Raw genomic sequence first — 19,984 nt, forward strand, 5'->3', positions numbered from 1 at the left:
CCAAAATTTCTTCATTAAAGAAGGCAAAATAAATATTCCAGAATTGGAATCAAGAACAAGTTCCAATGTGGCTAAAATAGTGTAGCGAAGCTGTTTAAATCACTTAACAAAGGGAAGACTTCTGGTCCAGATTGTACATCAGTTAGGTTCCTTTCAGTGTATGCTGATACAGTAGATCCTTACTTAGCAGTCATGTACAGCTACTCACTAGTCAAAACATCCATATTCAGTGGCTGGAAAGTTGCACAGGTCACACCAATACTTAAAAAAGAAAATATGAGTATCCAATGAATTACAGACCCATATCACTAATGTCAATTTGCAGTAGGATTTTGAAACATATACTGTGTCTGAATGTTGATTACTTCTAAGAAAGTGATTTACTGACAAATAACTAACACTAATTCAAAACATAATATTCTTGTGAAACACAACTAGCTCTTTGTTCTCATGAAGTAATGAGTTCTATCAACAGCAAATATCAAATTAACTCCAAATTTTTAGATTTCCTCAAGGGTTTTGACATCTTTCCTCACAAATGACTTCTAAGCAAATTGCATGCCTAGGGAGTATCGTCCCAGTTGGGCAACTGAATTTCTGATTTCCTGCCAGAAAGTCACGATTCCTAGTAACTCATGGAAAGTCATTGAGTACAACAGAAGTATTATTTTGCATGCCCACAATGAAGTATTGTAGGCCCACTGCTGTTCCTGATCTACATAAATAGTTTATGAGACAATTTGAGCAGCCCTCTTACACTGCTTGCAAATTTACTGTCATGCAAACTCATCAGTTCGATCAAAATCTGTTGCAAAATGATTTCGACAAGAAATATATGTAATGGGAAAAGTGACCTAAAGATTGAAAAATACGAAGTCCTCTATATGACTACTGAAAGGAATCCGCTAATTTTTGGTTACACTATAAATTACACAAATCTAAAGGCTGTGAATTCAACTAATTACTTGAGTTTACAATTACAATAACTTAAACTGGAATTATCATATAACTAATAAGTTTGTTTTTTCAACACAAAAATGATAATTTCTGATCTTCACACATTATATCAATGCATGCTTATATATTTCAAGTTATAAAGTCTCTTTGTATGTCAACTAAACCTTTGTATATATGAACTAAAATCTATGACAGTGTATCAAAACTGATTGTTAGGTGGGCAGCAAACAAGCAAATAAATAAACAAATGAATAACAAAAAAAAAATAATAATGTTGTGGGGAAAGAGAACCAAAGACTGTGATTCATTGGCATAACATTTAAAAAATACGAAAGGTCTGCTAAAGAGACTGCTTACACTATGCTTGTCCATCCGTTTCTGGAGTACTGCTGCATGGTGTGTGATCGGCATCAGATAGAATTGATGGAGGACATCAAAAAAGTTGAAAGAAGGGCAGCTCTTTTTGTATTATCGTGAAATTGGAGTGGCAATTTTGGTTGCCTGAGGATCTCTTCAAGAAAGATCAATCACCAACTTTTTCATATGTATGCAAAAATAATTTGATAGTGCACACCTACCTAGGGAGAAATGATCATCATAATAAAATAAAAGAAATCAGAGCTTGTGCAGAAAGATTTAAGTGTTTGTTTTTCCCATGTATTGTTGAAGAGTGAATAGCAGAGAAAAGGCTTGAAGGTGGTTTGCTGGATGCTCTGCCATGCATTTAACTGTGAACTGAAGAGTAATCATGTAGATGTAGATGCAGATGTAGATGAAAGAAATACAATGATGTTGCATCATCAATTGATTAATAATAGTACAAATGATTTTTTTTGAATAATAATAATTACACTAAGACTAGAAAAAAACTCACATTGATTAAGTGTAATTGTTTCTTTCAACAGGCAGCGGAGAAACAAGTAACTGAACTGAGTGGTGAACTAACAGGCGTGGATCACAAAGTGGCAGAATTGCGACAGCAGTTGAACTTGTACACTAGAGAAGCAGCAGAACTTGAGATAAAACTTTCACATGCTCATAAAACAATTGCTTCAGCTGAGGGACTTCTACAAAAACTTGGAGATGAGTTTCAAAGATGGACAGAACAGGTTTGTTGGTGTAGTTTCATGGTATTCAAAAGTAAAAACATCATTTATACAGAACAGTGAATGAACAGTAACTTGTGTGCTACTGGTGCAGTGAAAACATTTTATAAGGCTGAGACAGAGTTAAGAATTTGTGAGAAACTTCTTGACTCTCCAAGGAAAGAGAAACAATAGTTTTATAGTTTGATTTGACTATGGTGATATTTTTCAGAAAGCACCTTAAATACAAAACAGTAAAAATACTATTATTCATTATCTCAAGGCTAATCCTTATTCTTAATACTGATACTGATGTTGAAATTAATACAAAATCCTTCTGAGGAGGGAAAAACATTTTGCTGGAATATGTTTGAGCAGTTGAGCAAAGGGATGGGGGGTAAGGGTAATACCCACACCATATATATATTTTACAGCAGAAAAAATCTGTTACAGACCCCAATGATTTTTGCAAGGAACTTAGTTAATATTTCATTGAAATCAATGTCAAAAATCATCCAGCAACCCAATACTGATTGGTAGGTGATATGGTAATCATACTCTGTGTAAATGAATCCATATATTTGGTACCTGAGGTCAATACCAGTGATGGATTCCCAAAACTGTGCCCATAGGGAGTTTCTTTTATTGTAAATATATAACCTGGGGGACTTGAAAGAAACAGTGAGATTGATGCCCAGTGCTAACATATGAAGTTTTTCAAAAATACTTTTACATATTTTGGGGAAAGGTTGTGTATACCAAAATGAGAAGAAAAAGTTCATGTAAACAAATGTCTGAAAGTTGATGTTCAGTGGCTTTCCAGATACAATATATGAAGGGCTTATTTCAGTAGTGGTACAAGTCCATTACCTCCACTTTTCTGTCTATGATGCTTCTGAAATTAATGATCCAAACAAACAGAAAGAAAGATTCATCTCTAGCAAGAAGCAATATACTTGAATATTTCTGGTACCTCAACTGCAGATTTTTCAGCACTCATTTAACTTCAGGACTCTGTATCTCAAAATGAACAAAAATGGACTTGGACCACTATTGAAATAAGCCCTTCATATCAACTTCACTTACCCTTGCACTCATCCTATACTAGATGGCACTTTCTTGCCAGGCAGACTTGTTTACATTTTTCATTTACTAGGATCCAACATGTCCATTGTGTACAGGTAATGAATTAACTGAAAGTGCTCTACTAAAACCTGGCAGGATATACACTTTGCAAGCAGACAGACACAATTTTTGTATATAGTCACATCAACGGTAATGGATGTGAGGCTGCAGGCTGTATCATATGGCACTTCCAGACTAAAGACAGCCATGTCAGCCAACCTTTGGTGCCACATAATGTCGAGTTGCTGAGACAGGATACGTAGTGCCACAGACTATTTCTGAGGAAGACCATATATTAGTCATATGCGTAACCAGGAAGAGCACGTTCCACAGGTTGTCGAAGAATAGCCAGGTATCAGCATAAGACAAGGGGCCCTGGCACCTGGTACACCCCCAAGTTCAGTATGAGGGATACTTCATGAGCAACTTATGTATCCATATCATTTTAAATGTGCCCAGGGTCTTACTCCTGCTGAACACCCACCAAGGCGAACTTTTGCTGATGGACTGTTGCACAAACTGGCAGTACATTGTTTGTGTGTTTGTGTCTTCAGATTTGTTTACAAATGAGGAATCATTCGGGAGAGATGAAATAACAAATTTCCATGACCAACAAATAAGGGCCAATTACAATCCTTCTGCTAAAATACAGGCTAGACATCAGCATCATTTGAAGATTAATGTGTGGGCTGGAATCGAAGTTAACTGATAGGGCCATATGTTCTCCAAGCAATTAATCTTATAGGTACTCTCTACAGGGACTTCATCCAGACCAGCCTCCAAGACCTGTTAAAATACGTGCCACTGCAAATAAGTAGAAACATGTGGTTTATGGATGATGGAGCTCCAGCACATTTCAGTCTGTGTTCGAGATGCACTGGCTGGTATCTGCTGTGAGAGATTGGTAGGTAGAGAAGGACCTGCATGTTCTCCAACCTCTGTCTTTTTGCATGATTATTTTTGGGGTATCTTAAACAATTGGTCTATTCAGCAGACCACCTGAATGCAGAAACTCTTCATCAACCTGTCACAGAAGCCTGCAAAAATATTCAAAACCATTAGGGAGTATTTGAAAGGAAGCGACAGTCAGTTCATTGTGCAGGTATAAATGATGTTTCACTATTATATATTTTATAATGACTTTGACTAACAACTTTTTACTTAGGATTCATTGAGCGCACAGGAGATGTTGAGCATTTACAATGAGTTTATGTGTTGATTAGCTGCAATCACCTAAATTGTCAACTCATTAATAACTTGAAAATGAAGGATTTTCAGACATGTGTTAATATGAACTTTCTTTCTTGTTTTGGTGTAAGGAACCTGTCCCCGAAGTTTGTAAAATTATTTTTGAAACAACCTGTACTGCACTCTAATAACATCGATGAATTTGAAGTACTTAATATATTACACACCATTGTAAATATATTCTAGGGACAGTCCGTACGACACCACAGAGAGGCTTGGTAGTTTTGGGCCACATGTATCTTTTCAGTGGCAGCAAGAGTGAAGATTTCCAATGTTTGCATCAGTTGTGTTCCACATTGTCATGGCACTTTTGGAACTTTCAGAGGGGAAGCAGCTCTTCTATTAAGCACCGGTGTTTCAATGACATTTGTAGTTGTTGATGGCATTGTATATTAAGTGTATCGTACTGAATTAGCGCACCATCAGATTTAAAACTAACATTTGGAATTCTGTAAGGATTGTGGTACACCATCAATCAGTTTAATACAATGTTCAAGGGATGTATAACTTGCTTTGAATAATTATCTCATTGGACACTATATAGGAATAAGCCACATGTTAAATCTTATTAAAGATCATATAGGAGAGTACTTGGCCAATGCAATACACTATAACATAACACAAAATAATATAACAAAATTTATACCTGGTTACATTAATAACTTGCTGGGGACTATATTACGGGAAAAAACTATGACATAAGATAATTAAAAGTGAGCTCTTTCTAAAGAAATTTTGGTCTTATGTCAAAGCGGTAGGTGGATCAAAACAAAATGTCCTGACACTCTGTGACCAAAATGGTACTGAAACAGAGGATGACAGACTAAAGACCGAAATACTAAATGTCTTTTTCCAAAGCTGTTTCATAGGGGAATACTGGACTGTAGTTCCTTCTCTAGATTGTCTCACAGATGACAAAATGGTAGATATCAAAATAGACGACAGAGGGATAGAGAAACAATTAAAATCGCTTAAAAGAGGACCTGATGGGATACCAGTTCGATTTTACACAGAGTACGTGAAGGAACTTGCCCCCTTCTTGCAGCGATGTACCGTAGGTCTCTAGAAGAGCGTAGCATTCCAAAGGATTGGAAAAGGGCACAGGTCATCCCCATTTTCTAGAAGGGATGTCGAACAGATGTGCAGAACTATAGACCTATATCTCTAACGTCTGAAGGAACTTGCCCCCCTTCTTGCAGCGGTGTACCGTAGGTCTCTAGAAGAGCGTAGCATTCCAAAGGATTGGAAAAGGGCACAGGTCATTCCCGTTTTCTAGAAGGGACGTCGAACAGATGTGCAGAACTATAGACCTATATCTCTAATGTCTATCAGTTGTAGAATTTTGGAACACGTATTATGTTCGAGTATAATGACTTTTCTGGAGACTAGAAATCTACTCTGTATGAATCAGCATGGGTTTCGAAAAAGACGATCATGTGAAACCCAGCTCGCTCTATTTGCCCACGAGACTCAGAGGGCCATAGACACGGGTTCACAGGTAGATGCCATGTTTCTTGACTTCCGCAAGGTGTTCGATACAGTTCCCCACAGTTGTTTAATGAACAAAGTAAGAGCATATGGACTATCAGACCAATTGTGTGATTGGATTGAAGAGTTCCTAGATAACAGAACGCAGCATGTCATTCTCAATGCAGAGAAGTGATTTCAGGTGTGCCGCAGGGGAGTGTCGTAGGACCATTGCTATTCACAATATACATAAATGACCTTGTGGATGACATCGGAAGTTCACTGAGGCTTTTTGCGGATGGTGCTGTGGTATATCGAGAGGCTGTAACAATGGAAAATTGTTCTGAAATGCAGGAGGATCTGCAGAGAATTGACGCATGGTGCAGGGAATGGCAATTGAATCTCAATGTAGACAAGTGTAATGTGCTGCGAATACATAAAAAGAAAGATCCCTTATCATTTAGCTACAATATAGCAGGTCAGCAACTGGAAGCAGTTAATTCCATAAATTATCTGGGAGTACACATTAGGAGTGATTTAAAATGGAATGATCATATAAAGTTGATCGTCGGTAAAGCAGATGCCAGACTGAGATTCATTGGAATAATCCTAAGGAAATGCAATCCGAAAACAAAGGAAGTAGGTTACAGTATGCTTGTTCACCCACTGCTTGAATACTGCTCAGCAGTGTAGGATCCGTACCAGGTAGGGTTGATAAAGAGATAGAGAAGATCCAACGGAGAGCAGCGTGCTTCATTACAGGATCATTTAGTAATCGCGAAAGCATTACGGAGATGATAGATAAACTCCAGTGGAAGACACTGCAGGAGAGACGCTCAGTAGCTCGGTGTGGGCTTTTGGTGAAGTTTCGAGAACGTACCTTCACTGAGGAGTCAAGCAGTATATTACTCCCTCCTACGTATATCTCGCGAAGAGACCATGAGCATAAAATCAGAGAGATTAGAGCCCACACAGAGGCATATCGGCGTACAATACGAGACTGGAATAGAAGGGAGAACTGATAGAGGCACTCAAGGTACCCTCCGCCACACACCGTCAGTTGGCTTGTGGAGTAAGGATGTAGATGTAAATGTAGATGTAGACTACAACATAGTGACAAGACATAAAATGAATATTCATATCAACTATTTTAAGCATAATCCAGAAATAGTGGAATAATTCATAGAATAAATGGAAAAGTAAAAATAAAATGAGAATTTGAGCAGAAAGAATAGTGCCAGAATTTTGAAACCAGTAGAGAGACAGCAACCACATTTACATTCATTAACTGCTTGAAGAGCTACATAGTGTAACAGAATCATTTTCCCTTGTAAGAGTCCGATAGACTCTCACATTGCCAGAAGATCAGTGATCAGACCAAATATTACACCCTCCTATTTCCCACCTCCCTCAAAACTTAATCACTCTCTCTCTCTCTCTCTCTCTCTCTCACTCGAGGTAAAATGGGTAAGATGTTCCACTCTTGTTAATCTGTGCTCATGATAAAATTTGGTTGTACAGCAATGAGATTTATTTCCATCCAGTAAATTCCTTTTTTCTAAATTGAAATCCATGTGAGATGTCTTATGCCACTCAGTAACAATTATGATTTATTGTTGACTCATACACAATGTTAGTGATAGTGTATACTCTGCTGAAACTAGATCATATGCTGTGATGACTACTCTCTACAAGGGTGTCACAAATACTTCTACAATACAGTTATATATTCAGTGACTGCCAGTGGTATCAATGTTCTAGTGATAGCAGTCCATTCCCATGAATTTCTGGAGCCAGGACAGTCACAACATCACTTGTTGCCATCATCCATCACAGCTGCATGTACTGTGAATACAAACCTGGACACCATGCATTTTATGGTACTGAGAACTGCTTTTTGAGTGATTAAAACCCAGTTTGCTGCTTTATCTGTTAAACAGCCCCAGAATCGCATCTGTATAAGGATATATATGATGCCTGGAAACCTATGGGATAAGGCTGTGAGATTTTTGGATGCAGTGATAAAACCCAATGAACACAGATTTGAGAAACAGTTACAATCATTCTAATTAAGTAAGGCACCATGGCCTTAAGGGATCCTTATCAGATTTTGTAAAGAATTTTCAGCTGAGTTAACCCTCATTTTAAACATAATATACTGTATACATTTTGATCAAAATACTGTGGCCCGTGCTTGATAAAGTGCATAGATCACACCTGTCTACAAGAGGTGTAACAAAAGTGATGTAAACAACTGCTGTCCAGTCTCACTGATATCTGTCTATTGTAGACTTCTGGAACTTATTCTGAGTTCAAATGTAATGAACTAACAGAATGGCCTTTTCCATGCCAACTGGCATGGTTTCTGGAATGGAAACAGGGATAATATGAAACCCAATTTCTGGTTTACTTACATGATATCCTGAAACGTATGGATCAAGAAAATAATTATGTGCAGTTTTTCTTGACATTATGAAAGTATTTGACTTAGTAATCACAAAAATTTATTAACAAAAGTATGATTATATGTGCTATCATCTGGGTGTACAACTTCACAGGAATTTGAAATGGAATGATGACATAGAGTGGGTTGTAGGTGAGGCAGGTGGTAGAGTTGAGTTTATTGGTAGGATACTGGGAAAATACAATGAGTCTATAGAGGAAAAACTTATGCATCCCATCTTAGAATGTTGTTCAAGTGTGCTAGACACAAACCAAATACAACTAACAGTGAATATTGAACATATGTAAAGAAGGGTGTCTGCTATGTTCACAGGTTTGTTTGACTCATGGGAAAGTGTCATGGATAAGATTTCTGAAGATAGATGCAAATTATATTGCAATAGCCTGCTTACAAAATTTCAAGAGCCAGTACTAAATGAAATATCGAGAGATATTCTTCAGCTCCATACATATCGCTCCTGTAAGAACCATGGAGAAAAGATTGTACTAATTATTGTGTGCACAGAGCCAAGCAGTAATTCTTCCAATACTCCATGAGCAGTTGGAAGAGACTCTTAACATTTGTGGTTTGCAGAGTATGGTTGTAGGCAAAGATGTAGACAGAAGGGGTGCGTGAGAAATACATATAAACTGGGAGGAAAGAGAGCTCTGAACTGCCACTGTTGGTGGCAAATTAGGTTACTTCTGACCAGTGGTACAGAATAGAAGAATCTTGGTGTATGAGAATGCAGGTCTATAACTGGGACAAGACCAAACAATCAGAAAGAAACCCACATATAAGAAGAGTGGCCAAGTCTTTTATCACATAGTCATCCAAGATGTAAGCATGCATCTGTGCCCATAATGATCTTTGCTGGCTGACTTACTGGCATGAAGTATGGATAGGAACCACATCAAGATGCCGAATGATGGCAGTGTGCACCTGATATGTTTATGAGTCTGTGAACTTATGTTCCCAGGCCAACAGCTGAACCAAAGCTTTTTAACTGCATCAAAAGGAAGCACTGTCCCTTATCACTGGAGTTCATAACATCCTGCAGCACTCCAAGCTAGGGGGCTACACAGGTGTGTAAAACCAAAGGATGAAAGTAACTTTTGCATCATGTGTCACTGTCAAGATACACAGCTTGAATAAACTTGGATCATACATAGAAATAAATGCTGCAGTGTAGTACAGAAGATAACTGAAAGAAATATGCACCGAGACAGACAGAAATGATACTTTTAGTCAAAGACAATAAAAGGCTGTGTGATCACCAGAGATGGCAACAAATGCTGTGCAATGTGTTCTCCTGCTGGCCACAAGATTGGTAACTAGCTTTTTTGATAGGGCATTCCATTCTTCCACCAGCGTGATTGACAACTGCTGGATGGTTGTTGGTGTTTGTGGATTTCCCCAATGCATTCCATACGTGCTCGTTGGGATTTAACTAGGAATCTGGTACCAGTCCATTTGCTGAATATCGTCTCATTCCAGGAGCTCCTCCACCAGAACAGTTTGATGTGATTGGACTTTGTCATCCACCAAAATGAAGTTAGGGCAAAATGCACTCTTGAAAAGATGCACATGGGGAAGGAGTTCAGTGTCACAATGTTGTAGACCTGTGAGTGTACCATGTTCAGAGATTTGCGATGGTGCCAAGAGCGTAGGCACTGGACCAATGAGGAGTGTGTTGTGTGCTCTTCTCAGATGAGAGCAGATTCAGTCTCCATAGTGATTGTGGACAGAAACAGATGAGAAGACATAATGCACCCAGGAATGTTGTCAAACATGATCATTCTGGTGGTCTGGATGGTATAGTGTGGGAAGGCATAATGTTGCTTGGGCATATTGACCTCCAACTCACTGGACAACATTATTGTATAATTGTATTCCATACCTATGTGTCTTTTCTGTGGTGCATTTGACCCTGAACTCACTTTTGTGGATGAAACTGTAGGACCATATTGAACAATGCAAGTGAAATATCTCTTGCAATGAGAGATATTCAGTGATTGGACTGGTTTGCTTATATCTCCAACTTCAAACCCTTCGATCAAGTGTAGGATGTGTTGGGAAGATGAATTGCAACACATCCACAGGTGCCAATGGCCATCAAGCACTTGTCAGTCACTCTGCTGGAGTAATGGAACACCTTACCACAAGATCTCCTCACCACCTGGAGACTGGTGTTGGAGCTCATAGCACAGCAAGCATTGCCAACCACGGTGAACACTAATCTATTAGGAACCATATCCTACTTTCAATGAAACATCATGCAACAGTTATTTTCCTCTTTAAGTTTTGCAGGCCAGTGTATATATAATGACACCTGCTACTGCAGTCAGGAGCCCACAAGGAATAGTTAAGATATAGTCTTCATAGTTCATTAATACAGACTGGGTAAGGATTCCAGGCGTTCGAGAAAGTGGCTGGTGTCTTTGATGAAGGATGGGAGACTGCATGTAATGGGTTGAAGGTGTTGATCTACGTAGGCAGAGATACATTCTGTGGGGGCTTGGTAACCAGCTACAATGGGACGGCCGGGATGATTGGTTTTGTGAAGTTTAGGAAGAAGGTAGAAGATATGGGTGCGGGGTGTTGGTGGGGTCAGGAGGTTGATGGAGTCAGGTGAAAGGTTTTGTAGGGGGCCTAAGGTTCTGAGGATTCCTTGAAGCTCCGCCTGGACATCAGGAATGGGATTACCTTGGCAAATTCTGTATGTAGTGTTGTCTGAAAGCTGACGCAGTCCCTCAGCCACATACTCCCGACGATCAAGTACCACAGTCGTGGAACCCTTGTCCGCCGGAAGAATGACGATGGATCGGTCAGCCTTCAGATCACGGATAGCCTGGGCTTCAGCAGTGGTGATGTTGGGAGTAGGATTAAGGTTTTCTAAGAAGGATTGAGAGGCAAGGCTGGAAGTCAGAAATTCCTGGAAAGTTTGGAGAGGGTGATTTTGAGGAAGTGGAGGTGGGTCCCGCTATGACGGAGGACGGAACTGTTCCAGGCAGGGTTCAATTTGGATAATGTCTTGGGGAGTTGGATCATTAGGAGTAGGAGTAGGATCATTTTTCTTCGTGGCAAAGTGATATTTCCAGCAGAGAGTACGGGTGTAGGACAGTAAATCTTTGACGAGGGCTGTTTGGTTGAATCTGGGAGTGGGGCTGAAGGTGAGGCCTTTGGATAGGACAGAGGTTTCGGATTGGGAGAGAGGTTTGGAGGAAAGGTTAACTACTGAATTAGGGTGTTGTGGTTCCAGATTGTGTTGATTGGAATTTTGAAGTTTTGGGGGGAAGGGAGCTGGAAGTGGGAGATTGAGTAGATGGGAGAGACTGGGTCTGTGTGCAATGAGAGGAGGTTGAGGTTTGCTGGAAAGGTTGTGAAGAGTGAGTGAGTTGCCTTTCCGGAGGTGGGAAACCAGGAGATTGGATAGTTTTTAGAGGTGGAGGGTGGCACGCTGTTCTAATTTGCGGTTGGCCTGTAGGAGGATGCTCTGAACAGCCGGTGTGGATGTGGGAGAGGAAAGATTGAGGACTTTTATTAAGGATAGGAGTTGACGGGTGTGTTCATTGGCTGAGTTGATGTGTAGGTGAAGGATTAGGTGGGTGAGGGCAATGGATTGTTCAGTTTGGAACTGGTATAGGGACTGATGGAAAGAAGGGTTACAGCCAGAGATGGGAACTTTAAGTGTGAGGCCTTCGGGGGTAATGCCAAATGTCAGACAAGCCTGAGAAAATAAAATATGGGAGTGTAATCTGGCTATGGCGAAGGTATGTTTGCGGAGGGAATGTAAATAAAACTTAATGGGGTCATTGTGGGGATGTTGTGAGGGTGACATGGTATTAGAAGGTGGAAAGTGTAACATGAGGCTGAAATGAAAATGAAAATAAAAATATATGGGGAGAGATAAAGGCGAACTAGAAAGCAACTGGAGATCTGGTGTGAAAAAAGGCGAAAAAGTGTTGTTTATAGCTGGGCTATGTTGATCCTGTGGTGAACTTGGGTTGGTAGACAACGATGTGCACAAAGGTTAGGTGGTTGTGTTGCCGCCAAAACACATCAAAGGGTGGAGCAATTAGGGAAAATTTCGAAAAAACAGCGTGTAAATGTATTAAAAGGAGTGGTTTTGTGGTGGCAGATTGTGAAAATGAGGCTAACAATTGTCTGACAAAGAAATAATGACGTTAAAACCTGTGGGAAGCGGCTAAAACAGATGAGTGATGTGGGAAAAACGTAAATGGAAAAAAAGCGAAAGTTATTAGAAGTAGCTGAAATGGCTGTTTAATAGCTGAAAGGAACTGTTTGTGAACTGGAAAGGGTGGATTTTATAGCAGCGGTAGTGTTGAAAGGTTATGGTTTGGAAGTGGGTTACGTATTATTGAGTATATATAGGCGGGATAAAATTGTATGGTGGATTCGGCAAAGAGGAGAAGGTGAATACAAAGTGAAAGTAGTTGCAAAAACAGAAAGAGAAAATAAGATGACAGGAAAGATTTCGAAATGCAACAGTGACAATAACAAACGTAATTGTTGGGTTCAAATTAATGATATGAATATAATAGAGGGAAACATTCCACGCGGGAAAAATATATCTAAAAACAAAGATGATGTGACTTACCAAACGAAAGTACTGGCAGGTCGATAGACACACAAACAAACACAAACATACACACAAAACACAAGCTTTCGCAACAAACGGTTGCTTCATCAGGAAAGAGGGAAGGAGAGGGAAAGACGAAAGGATGTGGGTTTTAAGGGAGAGGGTAAGGAGTCATTCCAGTCCCGGGAGCGGAAAGACTTACCTTAGGGGGAAAAAAGGACGGTATACACTCGCACACACACACACACACACGCACATATCCATCTGCACATACACAGACTCAAGCAGACTTTTGTAAAGGCAAAGAGTTTGGGCAGAGATGTCAGTCGAGGTGGAAGCACAGAGGCAAAGATGTTGTTGAAAGACGGGTGAGGTATGAGCGGCGGCAAATTGAAATTAGCGGAGATTGAGGCCTGGCGGATAACAAGAAGAGAGGATATACTGAAGGGCAAGTTCCCATCTCCGGAGTTCTGACAGGTTGGTGTTAGTGGGAAGTATCCAGATAACCCGGACGATGTAATACTGTGCCAAGATGTGCTGGCCGTGCACCAAGGCATGTTTAGCCACAGGGGGTAGGTCAACAGAATAATGAGTGATGTCCAACACAGACACCCTTGCAGGTACTTGTTTCATAAGATAGGGATTCTTATTACATCCTCGCAGTATATGTTTTCCTTGTTGATCTTTGTCCGTAGTAACTTTCCTCTTTACAAAGACTACAGTGAATATTGTGACTACAAATGAGAACGGAAACAGTCAGCACATTGAATAAAAAAACTCTTAACCTGATTCAAAAAGGAGTTTATTACTCCGGCATTGTGCTGTTTAATGCACTCCCACCACATATCAAATGCCTTGATAAACAACTGCCAAAATTGAAACAAATTCTGAAAGATTACTTTTCATACAATCAGTGGATTTATGAGAGCAAATGGAAGTCACCACTAAACTCACAATTGTTTTAGGAATATTTTTACTTAATTTTATTTTGAGCAGTATCATAGGCACATGTAAATGTGAGTTTAGGTATTCATGTATCGATTCATTGTAATATTTAGCTTAACTTTGCTTTCTTGTATATTATTGATCCTTCCATGGTGTAACACAAGTTTCTGTTGATTTAATACGTGTTCTTCATTTGATATTATATTTAGATTGTGTCTTTTACTATATTTATATAACTTATATTTGAAGTATGTACAAATTGACACATTCCATATCATTGGGATTCACTTGCTATCTGGATCTACAGAATATGAATTAAATAAATGCTTGTAATAAATAAATGTAGGACAGGAAGTACACTACATAATTTTCCAAGCATGGGGCTAACATAAGTATCACACTACAGTAGTTGCAAACCAGTGTGAGGCCTACAAGTATTACTGCATAAGAGACATTGTGTCATCGTGGATCTGATGAAATGAGCTTTTTCAGTAGACATTGCTACACTAATGCCATACAACTTCTTCCCATTACAATTTTGACCTGAAACCACAATCATTATTACATTCATAGAGCATTCATCAGAATGTATTTCCACCAAGGCCATTCTGTTAAAATAAAATATTTAGCTGTCACTGGTAGATTTATGAAATCTGAGGACTGAATGGTGAATATCTTTGAAGCTCTGAAGTATTACGTCCCTATGCAGTGCCTTACTGATCCATCTGGAGATGGGAAAAATGTTTGTCATTACTCTACAATATAGACCTAAATTTCTCTGAATTTCACCATCTGGGTCATTATTTAGGAAGCATATTACAAGGAAAGAAAGTTTTTCTTCCTTAAATTGGAATGTTGAGAGTATGTTTGTCGGTGCTGCATAACCTATTTCTTACTATGTCTACCATTGGAATTTGGTGAGTATTACTGTGATAATTTTATGCCAGTTGTTTCACTGTAAAATAAATCTGCCCTCATTTCTTAGAAACTGTTTGTTGTAGCATGTTAGTGTATGAGTATTTTCCAAACTTGAACTATGTCCTTATGCTGTGCCACGTTTTATCAGAACTGATCTGTTCAGAGGCAGTGAATGAGTTTTATTGCTAGCATATTCTTGTACTCAATCAGAAAATATTATGTATGAGCTCAGTAAGAAAAGAATGCTGCAATTTTGAAAACTAATGAAATACAGTAGAGTCTTGATAGTTTGAGGTGAACGGGATCAGAACCACCTCAAACTATCGAAAACTCGGACTATCGAAATTTAAATGGGAAAAAGAAATATTATGATATTGTAAGTAATTCAAGTCAAAATATGAACTTTATTAGAATAAAAGTATTTACACGTGCATTTGCATTGGCAGAATAACAATAATTATTTATTTAGACAAGTAATAGTGAAGTGTCTTTTGTTTGGTGAAGCTGCAACTTTTCCTCGCGGCAATGTCATGCCACCATCTCAGGAGCCGCAGGTCAGTTGGTGTCGCCTCAGGCTGTTGTTCCACGTAGCATATGGCGGCCTCAAGAGCAGCTTAGCCATCGGTGTAATTCATCATCGGTGCAGCCTCTGCCTCGTCATCCTTGTCACTCTCACTCTGCGATGGAATGTTAACCATGTCAATTATAGAAGAGTCTGTCACTTCCAACTGTTCATCCAAATTTAACCACTCGCCTACTTCCATCTCTTCTGCCTCTTCACACCCTGACAATCTTCTGATTAAATTACACAATGGTTGATCATCCTCATCTGCTAAATCTTCAGTTTCTGTGTCTGGCATACTTTCCTGTAGAATTTTCCTCCATGACTTAAAAATTGTGTCTGACTTTATTTCGCTCCAAGATTCGCTAATCCAGTACACGACGTCCTTCAAAGTCACTTTCTTCAAAGCTCCTGCAATTCTTTTGTTGTCTTCAGAATGCAGAATTGACTGTAGCAATCGCCGTTGATACTTTTCTTTTTAGACATTCCAGAATGCCCTGATCCATGGGCTGAATGAGACAGGTAACCAATTGTTGGGAAAAACAAGGCGCGGATACTGCCGCACTGCAGTTCTCCTGCACTTGGATGTGAGGACGCATTATCCATGACAAAATTGCATTCCGTGGCAGTCCCGTTTCTTTTAAAAAAATTCTTGCAGTCTGGTACAAATGAGTTAAAAAACCAGTCCTTGAAGATTTCCTGGTACATCCAGGCATTATTCTGATGTACATAGACAACCGGAAGAGCTGAGATGGATACATTCTTGAATGCTCTTGGCTTGGCAGACTTCCCAATCACAACTAGTTTTAGTTTGCGGTTTCCAGTTGCATTTGAAGCTGCATAACTGTGAGCCGCCCTTTGCTTTTTTTGTGCCCAGGAGCACTTTTTTCTTCACAAGAAGCAAGTGTTCTTGCTGGTAACATTTTAAAATTCAGCCCAGTTTCGTCACAGTTATATATTTGTTCATTAGACAAATTTTCGTCAGTTATGATTTTTTTAAACTCAACGATAAATTCTGAAACGGCCTAAGCGTCACCAGAGAGTTTTTCTCCACATACGCCTAGTTGATGCACTCCATACCTCTCTTCCACTTGTCGAGCCACCCCACACTAGTGGCGAAATTGTAATCTCCTTCCTGCAGTTGGTTTCTAAAAAACAAAGCTTTTTCTTGTAAGTTTGGGCCAGAAATCGGAGCACCCTTCTATCTCTGTTGGGTAAACCACATGAACAATGCCTCACTTGTTTTTTTGAAGTCTGACTTCTTTATATTTCTTAGACTGAGAGATTCGTGTGAGCATTTCTGTGAAGAAAACTGTTCCAATTTAAGTCGGTTTCTTCGCCAGTCATCAACAGTAACTTCACCGACACCATATTCAAGAGCAAGTTTTTTTATTGTTTCTCCTTTATCAAGTCATCTTAGTGCTTCTAATTTTAGATGCAAAGGCTCAAATTTCCTCTTTTTTGTTACAGCACTCATCTTTGTAAGGTGTACAACGGAAACACAATCAACAAACAAAATGACACACAACACTGTACAGTACAGGTACTGGGAACTACAGCAGTGTATGAACTCCCCAGTTTTGATCAGTATCAGCCGGCAGCAGTCAGGGTATTTCATGCCGTACTGACAACAGATGTTTGTGCAACAGGGCAGCGAGCTAATTGTCGGTGTTGATTGCATTGTTGTCTGCTTTGTCATTGAGCTGTACTCTCCATATCTTTTGCAATGATGTTTTTATTATTCATCATGTCAGTAAAAAAAAGAAAGTAGATTGTTGCAACCTTTTTTTTTAAAAAAAAAAGAAAAGGAGGCTCAGATTATTGGAAACTCAAACTATCGAGACTCTACTGTTTATGTAGTTAGTCATGATCATCTTGGGAATATGACACATTGAGCCCAGATGTATTTTCATTTCCTTCTTCTGCTACTTGAAACATTTCTTCATACTGTTACAAATGAGGTTGCACAGGAGTTTTGCTGATTTTGCCTTCTGATGGAGTGCAAGAACACACCTTAAACTTTTGGTCCACTGCACTTAAGATGAAAGATTTTGTTGAAACCTGACACTGCATAAGGGCAGTTTTCACCATCACAATACGGTTGTGCACTTGAAACCAATGACTAATAATTCATTACTCAAGTGAATTGCCTTGTAACTTTTGTGTTGAGATAGCACAGATCATCCTCATGATCAGTCTTTTGATGACCATGGCTGGATAAAGGCCTGCTGCTGACCTCTCCATGTATTGTAGTCTTCAGCTAAATGAATCCATGTTACTCATGCCATTTTCCAAATGTAATCTATTCTCAGACTTTTGGTATCTCATGGAATCCAGCAAACAACTTTCTTGAACCATTTACCATCCATTCATCTGATTCTACCTATCACAATTTCATTAATGTGACAGTCATAATTGCATAGTCTATTCAATTCTGATCTCTGTTCCATTTGTTTACTTTCTGTCTCTGAGTAAATCTCAGTGTGCATTTTTCCATTGCCTTTTGAGCCACCCACATTATTTGAATAGTTTTCATGTATAAAGTAAACACACTGGAAATAAAATTAGTCAACCTCCATGCAGCACCACATCTTTTCATGATAGTGATCTCAATTCAGTGTAGAATAGAGTCCACAAGTTTTTCAGATATTCCATTTCCAACCACTTGTGAGTAGATCCTGTAGAGCCACCATCTTGTAGGGATGTTGATTTCTATGTTTCACCCAATAATCGTCCGCCCCAGTAGCTGAGTGGTCAGCGTGACGGATTGCCGTCCTCTGGGCCCGGGTTCGATTCCCGGCTGGGTCGGAGATTTTCTCCGCTCAGGGACTGGGTGTTGTGTTGTGTTCCTCATCATTTCATCCCCATCCGGCGTGCAGGTCGCCCAATGTGGCGCCGAATGTAATAAGACCTGCGATATGGCGGCCGGACCTGCCCCGCGAGGGGCCTCCCGGCCAAAGACGCCAAACGCTCATTTCCATTTCCACCCAATAATCCAGACAACTCCCAGATGTTTCTATGGGATTAATGTTAGGTGATTTATCATGCCATTTAGGCGTGATATGGTGCATGAGTGTTCGTCAAACCAGAAAGTTATGTGTGCAAACTTGTGAACACAGCTGTTGTTACCTTGGAAGATGGGAATGTTCACAGCATATTCACCATGAAGATGTAAATAAAGCTGGTCTCTGACAATGTTGAAATAAAAATCCTGGTTCATATTTGTGGTAACTTGTTTGAATCAGCCCAAGCTATGGGAGCAAAAACTCCCAGAACACACCACCGAGCCATACCTGCCCAACCCTACACCCCTCACACATTGCAGGTTAAATGACGCATTCTGTCACTGTGGCATTCAACACCTCACATCATTTGAAAAGTGGCAAAATTGTGACCTATCAGAAGACATTACATCCACGAGTCAGCTACCATCCAGTTTCTGTGTTGTCTGACACACTGAAGCTGTATGTACTATTGTGAATAATGATCTCTTGAAATGTTCCTGTTGATTACAATCTTTTTATAACTACTGTTTTCACACCAAATGGCATGTCTGTGAGTAGTACACAATTTCTTGTAGACACAATGAATAGTCTGTGTGGACATTCCACCAAATCACACATGTTATTCATAGTGTGATCATGGGTCTTCAGAACGCAATACCTCCTTTCTGTCATACCTTCACACCGAGCTATCCTACTGCACTGATTCCATACAACTGATGTCCACTTCCTCACAACTTCATTGACTTTATTCACGTCAACAGTGTAGAACCACTTGACTTCCTGCTTCCAGTTGTACACTATCCACATCACTCCAAAGTGACCAGTTGCTATTTTTTGAGGGGTGACTATTATTTTATCTTGTGAGCCTACAGGCCCAATTTCCACAAATAAAAATTTGTAATACACACCAATTGTCAAGTTTCTATTTCAAATGCATTAAAATACTAGATCTATAAACTCTATTTGGTTTACTAAATAGTTTCCAGACAATGTTTACTATTATATTTCGTTTGATGTTGAGTCATTCATTTAAATTGTTGTAAATATAAAACCTCATAGACTGGTTCTATGACTTCATGTTAATATGTGCAGTTTTCTTCTAAATGTGCTGATCAGAATTCATTTTGGTTTGTTATACTAGTATTGATTTTCAGGCCTATTTTCAAACTTGCTATTTTTTTAAGTTTATAGGCTATAGAGACAAACAGAGTAATCTCATCAGCAAAATGATACTGGCCTAGGTGCGTTTCTTTACTTCTTCCCAAGTTAGAGATATGTGCAGTATGATTGTTGCAGCCTGTGCCAGACGGGAGTATGTATCTGCGTGTTCTCTTGTCAACATGCTTGAAGTGTTATCATTTAATGATAAAATGAGAATATTTTTAAGGGCTCCATACGTCGATTGGTAAAAACTGAATCAATATAGGATCACTTTTTTTGTGCCTGCCTGTAAGTCTGTCTGTCTGACTGACTGTTAAGCTCCCTTTTTCTCAGGATTGGGTAGAGGTATCAAGCTGAAGTTTGTTATGTACTAAGGATTGCGAACTGTTGGCTTCTAAGTCAGTGCAATCAAAATACACAGCAACTTACATCACATACTCTGATACTCGCAAACTCAGTCAACAA

General features: G+C 39.4%; 1 protein-coding gene across 1 annotated transcript in view; it reads left to right on the forward strand.

Moving 5' to 3' along the window:
- Positions 1-19,984, forward strand: part of LOC124594191 (cytoplasmic dynein 2 heavy chain 1) — a 786,854-nt gene that overhangs the window by 574,993 nt on the left and 191,877 nt on the right. The window contains exon 53 of the mRNA XM_047132551.1: positions 1,863-2,066. Within this exon, the coding sequence (XP_046988507.1) occupies positions 1,863-2,066 (204 nt within the window). The remainder of the gene's footprint in view (positions 1-1,862; positions 2,067-19,984) is intronic.

This window comes from Schistocerca americana, chromosome 2, assembly GCF_021461395.2.
Source record: "Schistocerca americana isolate TAMUIC-IGC-003095 chromosome 2, iqSchAmer2.1, whole genome shotgun sequence".
Taxonomy (NCBI): domain Eukaryota; kingdom Metazoa; phylum Arthropoda; class Insecta; order Orthoptera; family Acrididae; genus Schistocerca; species Schistocerca americana.